The sequence below is a fragment of the Saccostrea echinata genome, unplaced genomic scaffold, assembly GCF_033153115.1.
Source record: "Saccostrea echinata isolate AGI-Se365-2 ecotype Australia unplaced genomic scaffold, CSIRO_AGI_Sech_v1 ptg000062l, whole genome shotgun sequence".
NCBI classification, from domain to species: domain Eukaryota; kingdom Metazoa; phylum Mollusca; class Bivalvia; order Ostreida; family Ostreidae; genus Saccostrea; species Saccostrea echinata.
The window spans coordinates 1,750,084-1,768,669 of NW_026889811.1; the positions used below are offsets into that span (position 1 = coordinate 1,750,084).

Below are 18,586 nucleotides of genomic sequence, written 5' to 3' on the forward strand. Positions count from 1 at the left end.
GACCTTATCATAAAACAGCATCAGAATAAGAATTACTGGCATTAAATATGCAAGCAAAGGAAGCATCCAAATCAGCATTGATGCTGTAACAAAATTAGTTTCATGCACTGTGCACTTAAATCCTTCAATGATTTACATTATTGATGAGACCTTAAAAACCGAGGTCCCGTGTCACGACAGGCGTTGGCACGATAAAGATCTCTCACTGCTCAGTGGCCCTGAGTGCCGAGTAATGGTCAAAATTTGAAGCCCTTCACCGGTATATGGTGACGTCACTATTTACATTATTGATTTTTTAATCAGAGATAATTGTCACAGAGCTATCCCCTAATTTGAATGAGAGTTAGAAAGTCTGATAAGGTTGCAGGTGCACAACGCAGGCGTTGTAGCCCTGTTTCTCAGGGGTGTCATTTTAGCTAGTTAGAGAGAAAGAGAGTTAAGCAAGCATGAATTTATAATTTGTAAGTATGTCAGTTCTGTTGTCGTATGACAGAGTTCTGAGAGATGAAAGTGAACATTAGGTTGATTTGTGTGAGAAACTGGGGAGTAAGAGATTTGCTATGGCCATGCCCGGAGAACATGTGAGAAAAGAATAGAGAGTGAGTTTGGAAGTCAATGAGAGTGGATGTATCTTATAATTGTGAACTTTGTGTATTAGTATAATTATATTGCGTGTGTTGTAAATATGTAAATAATCTATGTAAATAAAAACAATCGTAAGTATTAATCAGTGCCAGTGACAGGGAGGACGCCAGTCACATAATTAATGGGATGAATCCAAAAACAAATATGAAACCGAAATGTGTGATCATGGTAACGTTGTTGAACATTTTAAATAAAACTGCTTCCTCAAGTAGTGAGTTCTGAAGGTGAGTGATTTTTCACTAAAGGGCGTTATGACATTTCTTATTAATCTATTATTTAAATATCCTACTTCAATTTCACTTTAGATCGGAGAAGGATTGATTTTTTTTATACTTGTATATGATTGTATACATTTTTTGACGCTTTAATTTCTATTAAAAGAAAGGTGCAATAGACAAAATATAAATTTGCAGTTCATTTAATTGATTACGTGATCTTCTTCAAATAAATATCTATCTGTTCTTTATTTTTACACTACCTGATGTTCTTTGGTGTTACAATAAATACTTTGACTCCATAACCAATACCTGTAGAGGTAATCATTTCTCACAAAACTTAAAAATGCAACCGCTATGAAAAATGTAAATTAATTGTAATGGATTGTATTTGTGAAAAAAAATCTAAATTATCATAGATTGCATTATTTTCCTCTTTTTGTTTAGAATACAACCCTGGAAGAATAGGATGGGATTGTAAACAATCTTGTGTGGAGGGATATTACGAAAGGTTGTGCAAATTGTTCTTTGTTTCTTTGTTGTGATCCGGAAGTTGGGTGCCTGTTAGAAGCTACAAAGAGTAACGAATCAACAGCTTCAAGTATATATTCTAAAATCTTTCTTCTAAACTATCAATAAGATAGCTGTTGAAGAAATAGTTATGCATTCGAATACTATGGCATAATTGTTATTGGTTTATTGATCTTTTAAAGAATACAATAGGAACACTTGCAAAAACAACACCTCAACAAAAAAATTAAGTCCTCAAATTTTCTGTAATGGCAAATAAAAGAATCAAGGTTGAATATACATTTGTGACAAAGTATGTTTTGGGAGATTTTTTTAAAAATAATATACTTTAAATACCGTGCTCATTTCAAAGATTACATGATTTTTAAACGGATATCATGACTTTCAACTCTTGATTTAAATGTCCTTGGAGCCAGGACCTATAGAGCTAACGTATAATTAGTATGATAAGGAAAAAATCCTAAAATAACAACACAGGCATGATTTTAAAAGTATATATATCATCATAAAACAATAAATCAGAGCTATAAAGAAACACGCACACAGAAATCAATTAGTACACACCATATAATCTCTCTCTCTCTCTCTCTCTCTCTCTCTCTCTCTCTCTCTCTCTCTTGGTACATTCATCTCCCATCATCGATTCAAATGCATTTGATAAAATATTTTCCATTTATCATTCAAACAGATAAGAATACTTCACGTTGGTATTCAAAACTATTTTTTGGAGGATGACTCAAAACTAGAAGTAATTCAAATGCCATAAAAATTTTCTTTATCATTCAAAGTTTTCGGAAAATAAAAACTTTAAATTGTTGATATACTAATTCTATATTTTCTTCCAAGAATATACTAGCTATAGTTTACATTTTTACTCACCCAAATTAAAAATTAATCACGTTTAATGATAAATGCCGTATAAGAAATTTGAAATTTACACTCTTTAATGACAATAATTTGTTTAAAAGTATTTTTGAACTATTAATTAGTTTTTTTATATGTTTGGGTCATATATGAAAAATGAAAATAGTAGAAAGATATTGCAATCTATGTCGTAACAACTGCAATTGATGAGTATTTTTTTTTTAATTTCTGATTGAGGGCTGTGCATTCATTCTTATTCTGGTGCTGTGGTATGTTTCAAAAATTATTTTTATTGTTTCATTGAATTATTCAAACGAATATATCCTTTACAATTTTGAAGCTAAAGAATTCCATTAGCTTTCTTGTTAACTTAAATACAATCAAATAGATGAAGTTAATTGTAGTTGAACAATATCTTATTTATTCATTTTTTCATTTCATGTAAGAACTTTATTACCAAATACAAATGGTACTTCGAGTTCGTTGCCACGAAGCTCTCAGAGAGGAATATACATATTTTATCGATAAGTTTATTAGGAAAACCTACATATAGTCTTCCTATATAAAAATATATTCACAGCTTATAGTGTTACCTCTGATTTACCATTATTTCAATGACCATTCAAACTTATTTATGTACAGGCTGCTGAAATCGCTTTGTTTTTCTTCTTTTTTTTTAACATCGCGCTCGATGCTATAGGATTTTCTAGAAGCTTCCTTCAATATTAAGATCGGTGAATGAGGAAAATAATTTGCACATTTCCCATTTTAATCAGTTATCACAACTTATATCTTTTATGTCATTTAAATCAAGTTTTGATTGAATAATTCAGTGATGACGTTTTATGAAATAAATAAACAATTAATTGATTGATGTCAGTTTCATTAAAAATTGCCAGTAACTTAGATCCGCCCACCGGAACTGCCACCGTACTCACGTTTTTGCTATTTCATGACTGTTTATAGAAAATGAAAGTAGACTTTTAATTTAATGTACGATACTGACAATGCGAGTGAAATCTGAAAATAGTTTACGGACATCATCTTGTATCTAGCATACTCATAGAGGAGTTTGTAAGAACTCTGGTGCACCCGTTTTGGAGTTTATTTTCAAAATTTATTAATTTATAAGTATAGGTGGTTGTGTGCTTCATGTAATAAGAATATTATACGGTTCAATACAAATCTGACCCAGTATGTGTTAGGTATTAAAAGGCATGCTTTCTGAACGATTCAAACTCTGTGCAGTAAGCCCATACAAAAATTTTACTTATATGGCAGTGACGTCATATTTATAGAATGGCCCTCCTTTATGCCATCATTTTCATGAGTATTACATTCAAATATTCATCTATTATATAGTCAGATTTTAAACCTTTTTGAAAATATCTAATTTTACGATCATAATGAAGCCAAAACCGTACTTTCTTCGTAATTTATTGAAATTACCACATGGCTGACAGCAAAAACATGAGCACTTAATTTACAATTGTTTTAAGTGTGGCCTTCTTATTTGATCAGAGATATCAGCGATAACTTGCAAAAATTTTGTATCATTTTGCATGAGGGTCGTGTGTGTGTAAAAGGATCATTGTAGCTTTTGCAATCAATTTAGGTATAATATCTCGAAGCGTACAAGAAAACCAGATGTCCACATATGCTTAAACAACATTTTCAAAAATCCTAACTTGTTATGAGAGTAAAAATACTTTTATGAGTATTCTACATTGGTATGCCTAAACAACATTTTTCGAAAATCTCAAACTTTTATATGAATTTAAATACTTTCATAAGTATATTCATTTATCTTTAATGGAAGTTTGAATGAAAACTAATGCAAACTTTATAATATCTTAGTAAATTAAAAATTTCTAAGATTTTTATGTAAATTGACAGATAAAAAAAAAATAAAGATAACGAACAGTAATAAAGCTCAAAAATCCATTGAAAAACAATACAAATGGCTGCAGAGCGACATAGACATCAGAGGTGAGATCAGGTGCTATGGATGAGTTAGCATCTCCTTTCGATCTGTCGGTTGACCGACAACCCAGTGTGTGCCTCTTGTCGTGATCGGACAAACGGGAAAATATTTCAGTTTACAAATTTATGTGCATTCAGAGAGAAATGAACTGTTTTGCACGTATCTTTATATTTTTTCTGAGAAATTAGCAAGATTTCGAATATATGTGTATCTCCCGTAGCTTTGATAGTGTTTCACTGGGTTATTTTTTCAGAGGTGGGATCAGGTGCCATGGAGGAGTGAGCATCCCCTGCCGACTGGTCACACCCGCTCTGTGCTCCTTGTCATGATCGGTAAATAACGGAAAAATCCGTCGTCAATTCAGTGTGTAAATAATGGCCTAACCATTAGTATGAAAAACGTCAGTCAGCATGACTTACTGATAGATTGTATTTGCTGACAAAATCATTGCATCGACCATGGAACTTACGAAATGATGAATCTTTCTTTTGTGTAAAAATTAAACATTTTTATACAAGCACGATGAATAATTGGCAATCCATAGCTGTGATGGAGCGTGGATATACGGTTTTGTCAAACGGTGATCATGGGATTAGAAGTGGAAGACATTCTAATTACAATACGCCTCTAAGAAATGGAAGACAGTCTGATTATAGAACGCCACTAAGAAATGGTAGACAATCTGTTTAGAGTACGCCAATAAGAAGTGGAAGCCAATCTTATTACAGTACATCACTAAGAAACGGTAGAGTACGCCACAGAATCTTGATGCAGAACTGTATACCAAAACCTTATAAAGCTGTTTGACAAAGTAATTTGTCAATCAAATGCAAGTATTGATTAATATGACGTATTGATACAGATACAGACACAGGAAAGATGAATTGTTTGTATAATAATAAATGGAACCATGTTTATTACTCAACTATCAATGCACGTTATGATGAAGCACTGCCATATGAATCTATATAATGGAGGAGAGAATTTTCAACTATATGTTTTTGTCTGTCTGATATATGCAATACCATATAGAAAGACAATGACTTCATTAGTTACATTTGTTAACACAAGTAACTATTATATATATTTCCTTTACTCTACTCTAGTAAGGAAGATAACTTGCATTATTTAATAATTACTCTCCATTTGACAAAAGTAAATTATCAATCTTTGAAGGAGGTTGTGTTTGCATTGTTGAATAACGTTACTAGATTGGAAAGCATAACATGACTGTGTAGTTTTAAAACAAAGCATATGAAAAAGAGGAGAGTATGAAATAGATTATTTGTATTTATAAAGTTATAATCATCATATTTCATTGTTAAGAAATAGAGAAATATTTCCGTATACATGTATTTCAATCTGGATAAATTTTTATTCGATCAAATTTTGTTAGAAATAGGAATAAAAAATAACGACGTGATACATGACTTACATGATGAATTTTTCAAAGTTTCAAAATGAATGTCAATGTGTTTAAAACTATGTGATAAAAATTAATTACAAGAAAATTCATTTTATAATTAACCATTAAAATTATTTCATAAACTCATCAAGGAAAATGTGAAAATAAATAGGACATGACTCGCAAATTTCGCGTTAAAAAGGAAGTTCCTGCACGTTAAGCAGAAGAGGAATTTATGTATACCAAACTAACACACAATTTAATAAAAATGAAAATAGCATTTTTATGGTTAAGACTAAGTTAATTTTAGTTGAAACCCTAACACTGACGGTTAAAACATTAAATTTATGCCCTCTCTCAAATCTATTAATGATGCTATATTCCTTTACTTATTTCTATACCGATTTCCATCTTAACACAATTTTGTATGCATGGTTTAAATTTTCATACATTTTAATCCTGACTTAAAAGTTCTTGTGTCCAATATACAGAATTGAGAGACCCACAAGTTGCAAAAGGGAGAAAACCCCTGAACGGCAACATTGGTGTCAGAAGTGGGATTCATAATTTTTTTCCCATTTATCTGATTGGACATAAGACAATTAAATAAACAAGTAAATTCTTTGTATCATAAAGTAAATTAATACTCCCAAAAAGAAATTTTAAAACAAAATGTCAAGGGAGAATAGTCATTTAGAAGATTCGGGAGGGATTGTTTTCAACCCAAGAGTCCCGGCAGAAGAGAAAATTTATCTCATGAAGAAATATTTCAAGATGAATCTTTGTCAAAACAAACATCAGCTGACAGTGGTTCTGAAAATATAAATGAACTATTGTTAAGAGCAGGTGAAAATATGAATAGGGATGTTCTATGCATGAAGCAAAATTTTGAAGAACAATTATCACAAATGAGACAAGAGTCCCATCAATTACATAGGAGGTTATCATCACTTGAAAATCCTGGGGAAGCTATTGGTCTACATAAATATGGGAAATCTTCTGAAAATCCCAGTCAATCACCATTTCTAGGGGCTGAGGAGAGATTTGAGTCTTTCAGAAACCCAACATCCCCAAATTTAAGGGTCAACAGAAACGACAATAGCCTACATTCTCCCAATCAAGTGAAACCAACAGTCTCAATAAAGCCACAAACATATGTTGGGGTAGAAGATTACTGAGCCCAATTTCACGTTTTGGTAGTATTGCATGGTTGGGGTTATAGGACAAAATCTTTTAATCTTATCAGTAGTTTAACTGGGAATGCTAGGGCAATTCTAGAGGAGCTCAATGAAGCTCAGATTAGGGATTTTGACTCCCTTTTAAAGTACTCAGTATGCTTTTTGGGTCAGTAGAAAGGTCAGAGATGTATCGTGCAAGACTGGAAAATAAGATTAAGGGAGAAAATGAGTCCTATTAGAATTAGCTCAATCAATAAAGAAATTAATCAGACAATCCTACCCGACTGCTGATCCTAACCTTACAAACATTTTAGGCTTATTGTAATGGGAATGAATCCCATATGTCCGAACATTTACAACAAATTTTAGATAGGGTTCATTCTAGTATTAGTTCTGAAGAAAAACAGAGACTAGCAAATCTTTCAAGGGAATTTCAAACAAGTTTCTCCCTTTTATCATCAGACATGGGTTCAACAGATTTAGTAGAACATAAAATAAATACGGGAAATGCACTCCCGATTAAGCAACCTCCTAGACGTATTCCTTAAGCTAAAATGGCTGAAGCTAAGCAGGAAATAAATAATATGTTAGATAGGGGGTGATAGAGACATCAGACAGTCCATGGAGTTCTCCCATAGTCCTTGTTAAGAAAAAGGATGGGACAATCCGGTTCTGTATAGACTATAGAAAGTTAAATGATGTCACTATTAAGGATAATTATCCCATTCCAAGAATTGATACAACATTAGATGCCTTGTCAGGTTCAAAATTGTTTTCTACCATGGATCTTAAGAGTGAGTATTGGCAGGTAAAAATGTAACATGAAGATAAACCCAAAACAGCCTTTTCTATACCTGGGGGAGGACATTGGCAATTTTTAAGCATGCCATTTGGTTTATGCAATGCCGGAGCAACGCTTGAAAGACTAATGGAAAGGGTCTTACCAAATCTTTCATGGAAAATATGTCTTGTTTATTTAGATGACATAATAATATTGTCTAAAACTTTTGAAGAACATATTGACAATTTAAGACAAGTTTTTGGGCGACTGAGGGAGGCTAATCTAAAAATGAACCCAAAGAAATGTGTTCTCTTGCGAAAAGAAGTGCCCTTTATGGGACATATTGTGAATGAAAATGGGATAGCCACTGATCCCTCAAAGATTGACTTAGTCAACAATTGACCCATCTCTAGAAATGTTAAGGAAGTTAGAAGCTTCTTAGGTCTTTGTTCATACTATAGAAAATTTATATACAAGTTCACAGATATGGCTAGGCCATTACATAAACTTACAGAAGCAAATAGGAAGTTTATATGGGATAATGATTGCCACGTAGCATTTGACACGCTAAGGCGAGCATTAACTAGTTCTCCCATTCTATCCTATCCAAATGAAGGAGGCTTATTCATTTTAGATACGGATGCTTCTAACATAGGTTTGGGAGCCGTTCTTTCCCAAGAGCAGGGGGGAGTAGAAAAAGTTATAAGTTGTTACAGTAAGACATTTAGTGCAGCGGAACGCCGCTATTGTGTCACCTGAAGGGAGCTATTAGCTATAGAGAATTCAATAAAGCACTTTCACCACTATTTATATGGGAAAAGATTCAAAGTAAGAACAGATCATGGGTCCTTAACTTGGTATTGAATTTCAAAAATCCAGAGGGCCAAATAGGACGTTGGTTTGAATTTTTGTCTTCATACAATTTCAAAATTGAATATCGAGCAGGTCGCACTCATAATAATGCGGACGCCTTGTCCCGCAGACCTTTTCTCAAGGAAGATCTAGACTGTAAGCATTACAGTAAAGCAGAAGACAAATTTTCTTTCAATCAACATTTGCATAATGAACCTCCCAATGATAACCAATGCCAAGTAGAAAGGGAAATATCTGAAACTGAACATAGTGATCTAAGAAATAGTTCCAACATTAATAGTGGTGTATCTGAGAACTGTGCTGTTACCACAAGGTCTAAGGAAACTCCCTCTGGGATAAGCCTTACACAACTAGAACAAACTAAAATTCTTCTAGAAAATGAAAAACCAGAAGATAGTATTAAGGCTTTACAAAGTAAAGACTCAGATCTAAGGGAAGTAATAAAATGGGTCAAAGCTAAACAGAAACCTCTTTGGGTAGACATATCAAATCTGAGTGAAACATGTAAGTATTACTGGGCAAGACTTGATTCTCTGCATTATATAGATGAGATATTGTTCATAAATGGAAAAGTGTGCAACCAAAATTTCAAACTGTTCTCCCAAAATTTATCATTGGGAAAGTATTGAAAGACATACACTGTAATATAACGGGCGGTCACTTGGGGTTTAATAATGCTCTGTCGAAGGCCCGAGTGTCAAATGTGCAGCTAGAAAACCTCAAAGGCCCAGTTATAAAAATGCCTGGTTGGTGCTCCTATGGAAAAGATGGGCAGTGAATATATTAGGTCCTTTACCAATGACTCACAGGAAAAATTCTTATCTTCTAGTCGTGGGAGATTACTTCACCAAATGGGTTGATGCTATCCCTATTAGAAATAAGAAATCAGTTACAATAGCCCAGAAAGTAATCAATCATGTGTTCTCCATTTTTGGAGTCCCAATGCAAATCCATTCAGATCAAGGGCAAACTTTTGAATCTGATGTTTTCAAAGAAATGTGTAAAATACTAGGTACAGAAAAAACCCGTACTACTCCCTACAGACTTCAGTCTGATGGGATGATAGAAAGGGCAAATAGAACCATTGAAACTATTCTTTCAGCATTTTATAGCAAAAATCAAAAAGATTGGGATGGCCTGATACCCTTACTCATGTTGGCATACCGGTCATCTCATGAGGCCACAGGGGTAAGCCCATGTGAAATGATATTTGGGTGATCAGTCACACTCCAAGTAGATTTAGTGCTTGGTAGAGTAGACTCTGAATAACATAACTCAAAATTAAGTTCTGAATACACCCAAAATATATCAGAAAATTTAAATAAAATACATGAATTTGCCCGAAATAAACTAAGCATATCTTTTGATGCTATGTTAGGGGATTACAGTACAAAAATTCACCAAAATCATTACAACCCAGGAGATGCTGTATGGGTCTTTTTCCCAAATCAAAATATGAGACTCCACAAAAAGTTATCCCTTAAATGGAAGGGACCATTCATTGTTTTACAAAGAATAAATGATGTTTTTTACAGAATAGGGAAAAATGCAAAACATAAGGGGAGTATTATCCACCATAATTGATTAAAACCATATCTGGGAACAAATAAGCCCAAGTGGTTCAAGTTTCATGCATAGACTCCCTCTGTAAATTAAAAAATGGGATATTTGTATAATACAAATAGGTAACTCCCAAGCAATTTAATATCTGCCATTATTTATTTATAAGATCCAACGTTTCAAATGCCTTTTATGCGATGGAAAGGAATTTACGCAATTAGTCCATGCAGAAAGACATATTACAAGCTGCCACTCTGGATTCGCTTTCAAGTGCACTGTGTGCGGGCTACTCCTAAACCGCAGAGACATGAAATACACGTGCCCCAATTATACACTACAAATAATCAAGAAATCTACTGGAACATACACTGACAAGGAGAAAAGGGAATTTGAAAATTTTCAGAAAGAAAGGGGAAAGCACGTAGAACCTTATATGAAGGAAGTTAAGCCTAACATGTATAATGGAGGAAAAGGGATGAAAAGAACCCTCCTGATCGACGCTCCTACAAACGTTAAATCCCGTAAAGTGACAAAAACTTCAACCCAGAAACCTACCAAAGACAAACCTATTCCAGCTATCTCCGACAACTCGGCTACTTCAGAAATCCAAAACCAAACACCTCCCGTCTCCGGTGAGATCATCATCACAACTCAGGAAGCGAAACCAGCTGCTTCAGGGGATGCTGCCCATCCTCCGCCACGACAAGTACCTGCCAAAGTACGCCGTCTATCCGGTTCATCATCCTGCTCATCCAGTTTCTCCTCTTCTTCATCATCATCATCTTCTTCATCTTCCGGATCATCCCAGCCCGAGAAGGCCATATCACTGGGTGATCCGGAAACCTACATGATCCCCGAAGTGGAGGACGCCCCAGAGTACCACCTGACTGACAGGATGATAACTATCTTACGAGGAATCCAATCAGCTCAAAAACAACGTGTAGTTCTAAACGTAGGAGGAAAAAAAATCGAAACAAGCAAGACAACCTTTCAAAACGATTCAGACTCACTTTAAGCCGCCATGACGACTCAAGATTTCCCCTTTATCCCTTATAACAAAGAGCACGTGCCAGTGTATTTTATTGACAGGAACGCCCGGTTCTTTGATTTTATCTTAGACTTTCTACGGGATCCATCTCAAGTGGAGCACATCCTCCCCATAGATAATACCATACTAAAACAGAACTTCGTGAAGACGAGCTATTACCGCCTTGAGGGATTATGTAATGCTATTAAGAAGAAAAACCAAGTGTTAATGAACAAAGCCTCATTGTGGGGCAATTGAAAACATTTTTTTATGTGATATGAAATAGATTGTGCCAAGGATTGCGATCTGAGTAACGTGTGTGTAATCCGACAATGCTGCTAAATTTCATGTGATAAGTATTAATCTAACTTTGATATATTTATTGGAAAATTGTTGTAAATATTATCATTTGTTGTTAATTTATTTTGTTCTTTACGCAGCACAGTTAAGCTGCAGTAAGGAGGCGGGGCCTAATTTATACTGGAAATGCTTACTATGACATCACACAAAAATATAAGTTCTTCAAATTACCACAAAATGAATGATTTGCTATTTTAAACTGTTGAATAGATTTAAACTACATCAATACTAACTATTGCATGCATTATTGTCGTTGGTTAAATCTCAATGCACTTGTCAATGTGACGTCATATCGTAAAATTTGACGCTGTTTGTATGCAGTGAGAGGCGGATCAAGTTATATTTATACAATGAAAAATGTATTTTGTAATTAAATAAAATATAAATTATAGATATATAAGAGGCCATTGACTTGGATGCGATGTCTATTTTATGACTTTATTCATATACTTCCCGTACATTCCCTATACAAGCGAAACTGTCGTATATTTGTATGCAGATTCATTGAAGGGTAATAGAAGGGTCGTAATAAATCGATATATTGCAAGGGCATACCCTCAATGAATTATGACAAGCTTTTACACATAAACTCAAGAAGTATGAAGATATTTGAAAAGTGCTGCGAACCTTTTGAAATCTTGCAAATGAATTAATTATATCTATATTTAATGTACTTGAATAGCAAAATATTCAACATACGGTCTAACAAATGTAATTTATCAATTAGATAGTAGAATCTATATAGGTTCGCAGCACTTTTCACAAACTACAAAGAGTGTTGAAAATAATTATATGTTAAGCTTAGATTTTTAACATTGTTATGCCCTTGCAATATTAGAATTTATAGATGACCTCAATACTTCAGGTATATTTGCTAAAATCACGTGACGCCACATCACGTGACAAGTCCAAAATAAGAAATCTAATCGTCCTCAACATGTAGTTTTCAACCACATTGCATTTTCCAGATAATAGTAAAGTCCTAAAAAGAAACGCCCATTCTTGTAAAGAATGTATTTTCTATCTAAAAAATTCGCCGATATTTCTATTTGGCACCTTCACTGTACTGCGTAATGTATCTTTGTTGACTATTGAATGTTATGAATTGTATAGATATATATCCCTGTTACATTTATTAATTTAATGCCAAATGAAGTAATTATACCATGTTTAACTGTTGTAAGTCGTTTTTATTCCCAAAGACTAAGGGAAGCATAAAACTTGTACCTACTTTTTAATATTCCCTGGATTAAAGTATAAAACCATTCGAGGACGAATGTTCTTCACATGGGAGGGGGCCGTGTTACGGTTCCCCTAATTATTCCCGTCACTGTGGGTTATACTTTCTGTGGAAACACGTAGTACAAGTTAAATCACACTCCCTACAACATATGGGACTTTAGGACGACAAATAATATGTTCTATTAATTGTATATATCTTATGATCAATCAGTATATTTACCGTGTTCATTATTGGGATGAAGTCGGTAATTAGCGTTACCCGAAATTCCTCGGTATCTTACATATATATCATTCCCAGATCACTTGTTATCTCTTAACGATTATATTTGTGTATACAAAGTTCAATCAGCCATAGAAACAAATGTTTTCGATAGTAGTTACCGATTATCCGCACCCTAGGGTGCGTGTTTTCTTTCGTCGATTCGATCGGCATGGCAGCATAACATGGCTTCTTTGCTCTAACAAATATGGCGGGTATTTTCACTCTGTCGTGACGTCATGACAATCGAACCCGACGTCAATATAAACAAAGCAGATAGCCAGTTTGTCAGTTCGGCTGTTACAACTCGTATCGCCAGCATGTCTGGGAGCGAGAGCCGCTGAATATTACTATTGAACATTAATTAATTAGTGGGATCTGAATTCTGGGATAATATTTTATTTTTACTTTTAATAATTATATTGAATTGTTCTGTGGGGGAAATTAGTCGGAGGTGAAACAACCCTCCCATAACTATCAATTGTATTGTGAAGGGACTCCCAGTATTTTGGGGAAATACTTTTATACCTTTTGTAGATTTATTTATAATTCCCTATAACTTAATTTTCCCATTTGAGAATATTTTATTCCCATTTCTAATTGGGAGAGAAATGATATTTCTACGGGAGCAAGAAATAGGGATATATCCCAGTGAGCTTGAAATAAAACATACCACATATTCTGACACATCTGTTTCATATATAATTATAGATATTTTACTAGAAACAGACGTTAATGGTAACCTAACAACAAAGCTTCATGACATACGTGATGACTTCAATTTTTCAATCGTCAGCTTCCCTTCCTTATGTATCAATATACCCTTACCACGTACATATTGGGTTTATGTCTCACAGTTGGTTCGATACGCATGAGCATGCTCTAAGTATGGACAATTTTAAAACGAGTCAAGCTATTGACAAAGAAGTTGACGAACCACGGATATCAGCAGTCTCGATTGAAGTCATCTTTTAGCATGTTTTATGGTCGATACAATGACCTAGTCAGGACATACAACCTATTATTGAGTCAATGCTTACTAACGTTTTTCATACTAATTGTCAGGCCATCATTTATACACTGACCTGCCTACGGATTTTTCCAGTTTTTGTTTCCCGATAATGACAAGGTGGCACACAGCGGGTGTGACCGGTCGGCAGGGGTTGCTCACTCCTCTGTGGCACCTTATCTCCCACCTGGTCTGTGTTTGCTCTGCTCTAAATTTGTATCGTTTCATTGGACTTTCGAGATTGAATACTGTTCGTTATCTTCATATTTCATTCCTTTGCAGCGAAAGGGAATCTTATCTATATGACATCTAAAGCATTCATATTTCCAAAATTGAAGATATTATATCCTTGCTCTTATCATCTGAGAAATACTTTGTTCTTCAATAGATAGAGTTTTGCAGTCATTTTTTGGACTAAATTACCTTTCCTTGTCTGTTACATGATCGGAAGGTCGTGTGTTCGAATCACGGCCGCGACCGACCTTAGGTCGAAAAAAAATAGGTAGCAACTGTTCCTTCGAATTCGCCAAGCGCTCGGCACTTTGAAGTGAAACTTGCTTGTCCTCCGGATGAGACCTTAAAAACTGAGGCCCCGTCACGGTAGGCGTTGGTACCATAAAGAACCCTCATTGCTCAATGGCAGTGAATACCGATTAAAGGTCTAATTTTGAAGCCCTTCATCGGCATATGGTGACGGCTCTATATGAGTGACAAATTATCGATTGGGACGTAAAACAACGTGCAATCAATCATTCAATCTTGTTTGTAAACTTGAGTAACAAAAATGGAATTGAAAGAATTAAACAACCCATCCCAAAAGGATTTATTTCAATTAGTTTCCTCTTCAACTAATAATTGATGTTTTTATATATTTTAAAAAGGATGCAATAGGAAAATTGAATAGTTCTCCTTTTGAAAATGATTGTTTGAAGTTTAATTAAAATCTCATTTGAAAGTCATATTAGAGTTCAGTATAATTAAGCATTCTATTTTCCTGTTAATTTTTTAAATTGCTGTTTTGTAGAATTTATTTCCTTGTTCAAAAGTTACATCTGTTGTACGTGTGTTCCTCTTACCATAAAAATTATGGAAGTAAAATATATAACTAAATGGTGTTTGTCAACAATAATTTGGATCCAAACCGCTGGAATGATGAATATTTTAGCATTGGAAAGGTAGGAAAAAATAATCTTAAAATAACTTGGAACGTGATATTTTCTTGATTATTCTACAGGAGAAAATTTAATATATCTCTCAATTTTAGAGGAAGGTCTAGATGTGACTATAATTTCTATTTCGATAATCAATCAAAGGACTGTTTGGGTAAGTTATAAATCCATATCATATACTGAAAAAGGCGTGTTTTTTGTAAACTAAATACAGTGGAATCTCGTAAATCCTGGGGCTTATAATCTGGACGCTTCTCCTTCGGGATGAAATTTATAGGGAACCATTTTTATTTATATTTACAGAGTATGTTTCAGTAATCCTGACGTTTTGGTCGGTAACACAAGCCTTTCGCTTAAATGAGGCCCAATTGTAGAATGCTTTCTACAAAAAGAATCATTTATGTAAGATTTTTTTCTCGTTTTAAAGATAAAATTGATTTCTTATATTTAATGCAGAGTGCCCATTGGGAAGTTTCGGCCTGAATTGTTCGCAACGATGTATATTAGGCTTTTATGGCCGTCTTTGTCAGTTTCATTGTGAATGCAACGCACAAAATTGTAGTCCTGCCAATGGATGCCAGATAAGTGTTACTTCAAAAGGTGTATTCTCAGTACAAAATTAGAATTATAAATGTAAGAATATATAAGAAAAGAACAAAGAGTTTGAAAAGTTTTGCCTCTTTCACTCGAGTATTTATTTTTTGTTTTGTTTGGTTAATAACATGTTCATGATCTAGATTTGTAATTAAGAACACGTGTCCATAGAAGTGACAGAGACGAGACAACAGACTGAACAAATGTCGACACGATTACAGACACCCATGGATATTTCAACACAATCAGAGACAACTATGACTGTGAACATGTCAACACAATCAGGGACACCCAAGGACATGTCAACACTTAAAAAGGAAAATTCGACATCTAGTAAATAAACAAAATGCTTCATGATTGTTCAAGCTCATAATTCTGCTACGAAATTACGTCGCGTATCAAAAGTGAAAGCAATGCAGTTGTGCTCTTTCAAAAGGTCGTATAAAAATAAATAACTGTGAAATGGCAAAATTTTATACATGTCTGTTGCACAAACTTTGAGAAAACGTGATAAATTAGTATCTTAAATAAAAAACTAATATATATATATATATATATATATATATATATATATATATATATATATATATATATATATATATATATATATATATATATATATATATATATATATATATATATATATATATATATATATATATATATATATATATATATATTGTTTGATACATATTCATACATATTGGAATTATTCTCATTTACACGATGTCCAAATGGATTCCTTATATTTCAGAATTTTCATCACAATCATCTATCAGTGATGATCCTACAGTCCAGCATCACAAAAGTTTAACTCAATCAAAAGCACCCACCAAAATGACTCAATCTACTCCATCAGAGAAGCCTAAGGAAGCAAAAGAATTTCCCACATCGGAGAAGACTTCAACTGAGAGCTCAGAACAGAACAATCCTTGGATGTTGGTTGCCTTAATTCTGATTGCTCTGATAGCAGTAGTATTCATTGGAGGGGTTTTTATTTACCTTAATTCACTCAAGTAAAAATATTTTCTAAATCAATTTTCTATTTCAAATACAAAGACACAGTATTTATCAAAAATATACGTAATATAATATTTTTGATAATCATTGCTAACCAACTTATACTTTTTTAAAGATTTAACTGCAGAATACGCAGTGGCTGTCATGCAAGAACTCCTATTCAAGGTACATTAGATTGGTTTGAATCTCTTTTTTTTTAATGGAAAAGGTGAAAATAACGATCAGTGATCGATCACAAGAAAAATCTTTCAAACAATGCAACTCTGTAGACAGAGCATAAAACACAGAAAAATATCGATGATTAAAAGTATGATTAATTGAAAAGCATAAAATCTAACAATTATTAATGTGATTGAAAATTTAAATCAATAATCACATTATCAAAGCCTGTTTTTTGAAATAGTAATTTCTTGAAATTCTTTTTTTTATATATACAAAAGATCATGCAAATGTCAACATTCAGCAGATAAACAAAAATACTCAACAAAGAGATACCCCGAGGACTTGTGACGAAGAGAGCCAAGACTATGATGAAATTCGTAAATCACAAATTAATCAACAATTCAATCACTCTACGGGTATCTCAATTGAATTTAGAAGAGAGAATGGTGCATCCGCTTTTAGATCTAGTTATTCACAGAAACAAAGCACATGTCAGAGGATCTCGTTCAATTGTGACAACAGTATCGTATTGTTGAAACAAAGGCAGAGCGCTGCAATCTACGAACATGACTGGCGTAGCACTGGGCTAATATTTTGGAATGACGAAGAATATGTAACCTCTAGGGGAAGCAGAATTTCAAATTCACCAGGAACAATTGAAGATTATAAATTCCAAACTTTGCCCCTTACCTCTGATTTCAGTGGTATAAAGAGGGAGAAAAGGCCTGATTGTTCAAATAGATTGATCAGATCTTCTTCCGAAAGTCTACTCACAGAGTTGAAATATGCTTTCAAAGTAGGTGAAAATGGCGTCGACACTTTTTGGAATGAGGAAGAGCTTCCTTGTGAAGATGATTCTATTATATTAGCAGATAGACCTTCTAGCGATTTACAAGAAAATATTCAGAGAGAATGTCAAAGTAGTGACTTAGAAGAAAAGGAAACTAAGCTAGAGATAACAAAATTATAGATGTGTCCGATTAACGATATTATGTTTTACTCTTCTCAATTCTGTTTTTTCTTTTTTCCAAGACTCTTGAAGATTATGTAAATTGGCAATTTATTTCTTTTTCTTTCTTTTTTTTTTTTGGGGGGGGGGGTATTTATTTCTTTATTCATTTCGTTCAAGATTCTATGGTGGCATATTTCTGCCCCTTGTGTGCAAGTTATTTTTCTATCAAATATATCGACATGCAAGATAAATATGTTTACATGCAAGATAGTTATGTGAACATGCAACATAACTATGTTGACATGCAAGAAAATTGCATCAAATAAAAATTATAAAAAATCTTCAAAAATCTCAAATATCGCCTACATGTGACATCCAACATGCTAGATGCTACTTATTTATGTTAACATGCGAGATAAATATGTTGATATGCAACTTATTTATGTCGACATGCAACTTGGGTATGTTGACATGCGAGATAAATATGTTGACATGCAACATATTTATGTCGACATGCAACTTATTTATGTTTACATGCATTTTTCAGATACAATTCTGCTATGACCTTAACCTTAAACCTCTGACGAACAGATGGACGGACGGACACATTAATTACTATAGAGGGGCCCTTAAAACGCTTTATAATCTACGGTCACGTTTCTGAATCGCCAGGACATTTTATCAAAGGAAATCCAATTTATACTTTGTTGTCCACCTCTTATTATAGAAAATAATTTAAACTGCAACATTTGCTTA

At 33.7% G+C, this 18,586-nt stretch overlaps 1 protein-coding gene across 1 annotated transcript; it reads left to right on the forward strand.

The window, feature by feature from the left end:
* Positions 1 to 6,552: 6,552 nt before the first annotated feature.
* On the forward strand, positions 6,553 to 8,005 carry LOC133175276 (uncharacterized). Its single transcript, XM_061310374.1, has 3 exons — positions 6,553 to 6,807; positions 7,418 to 7,616; positions 7,836 to 8,005. Exons 1-3 carry the CDS (start codon positions 6,553 to 6,555, stop codon positions 8,003 to 8,005), a joined length of 624 nt encoding a protein of 207 aa, XP_061166358.1.
* Positions 8,006 to 18,586: the final 10,581 nt, after the last annotated feature.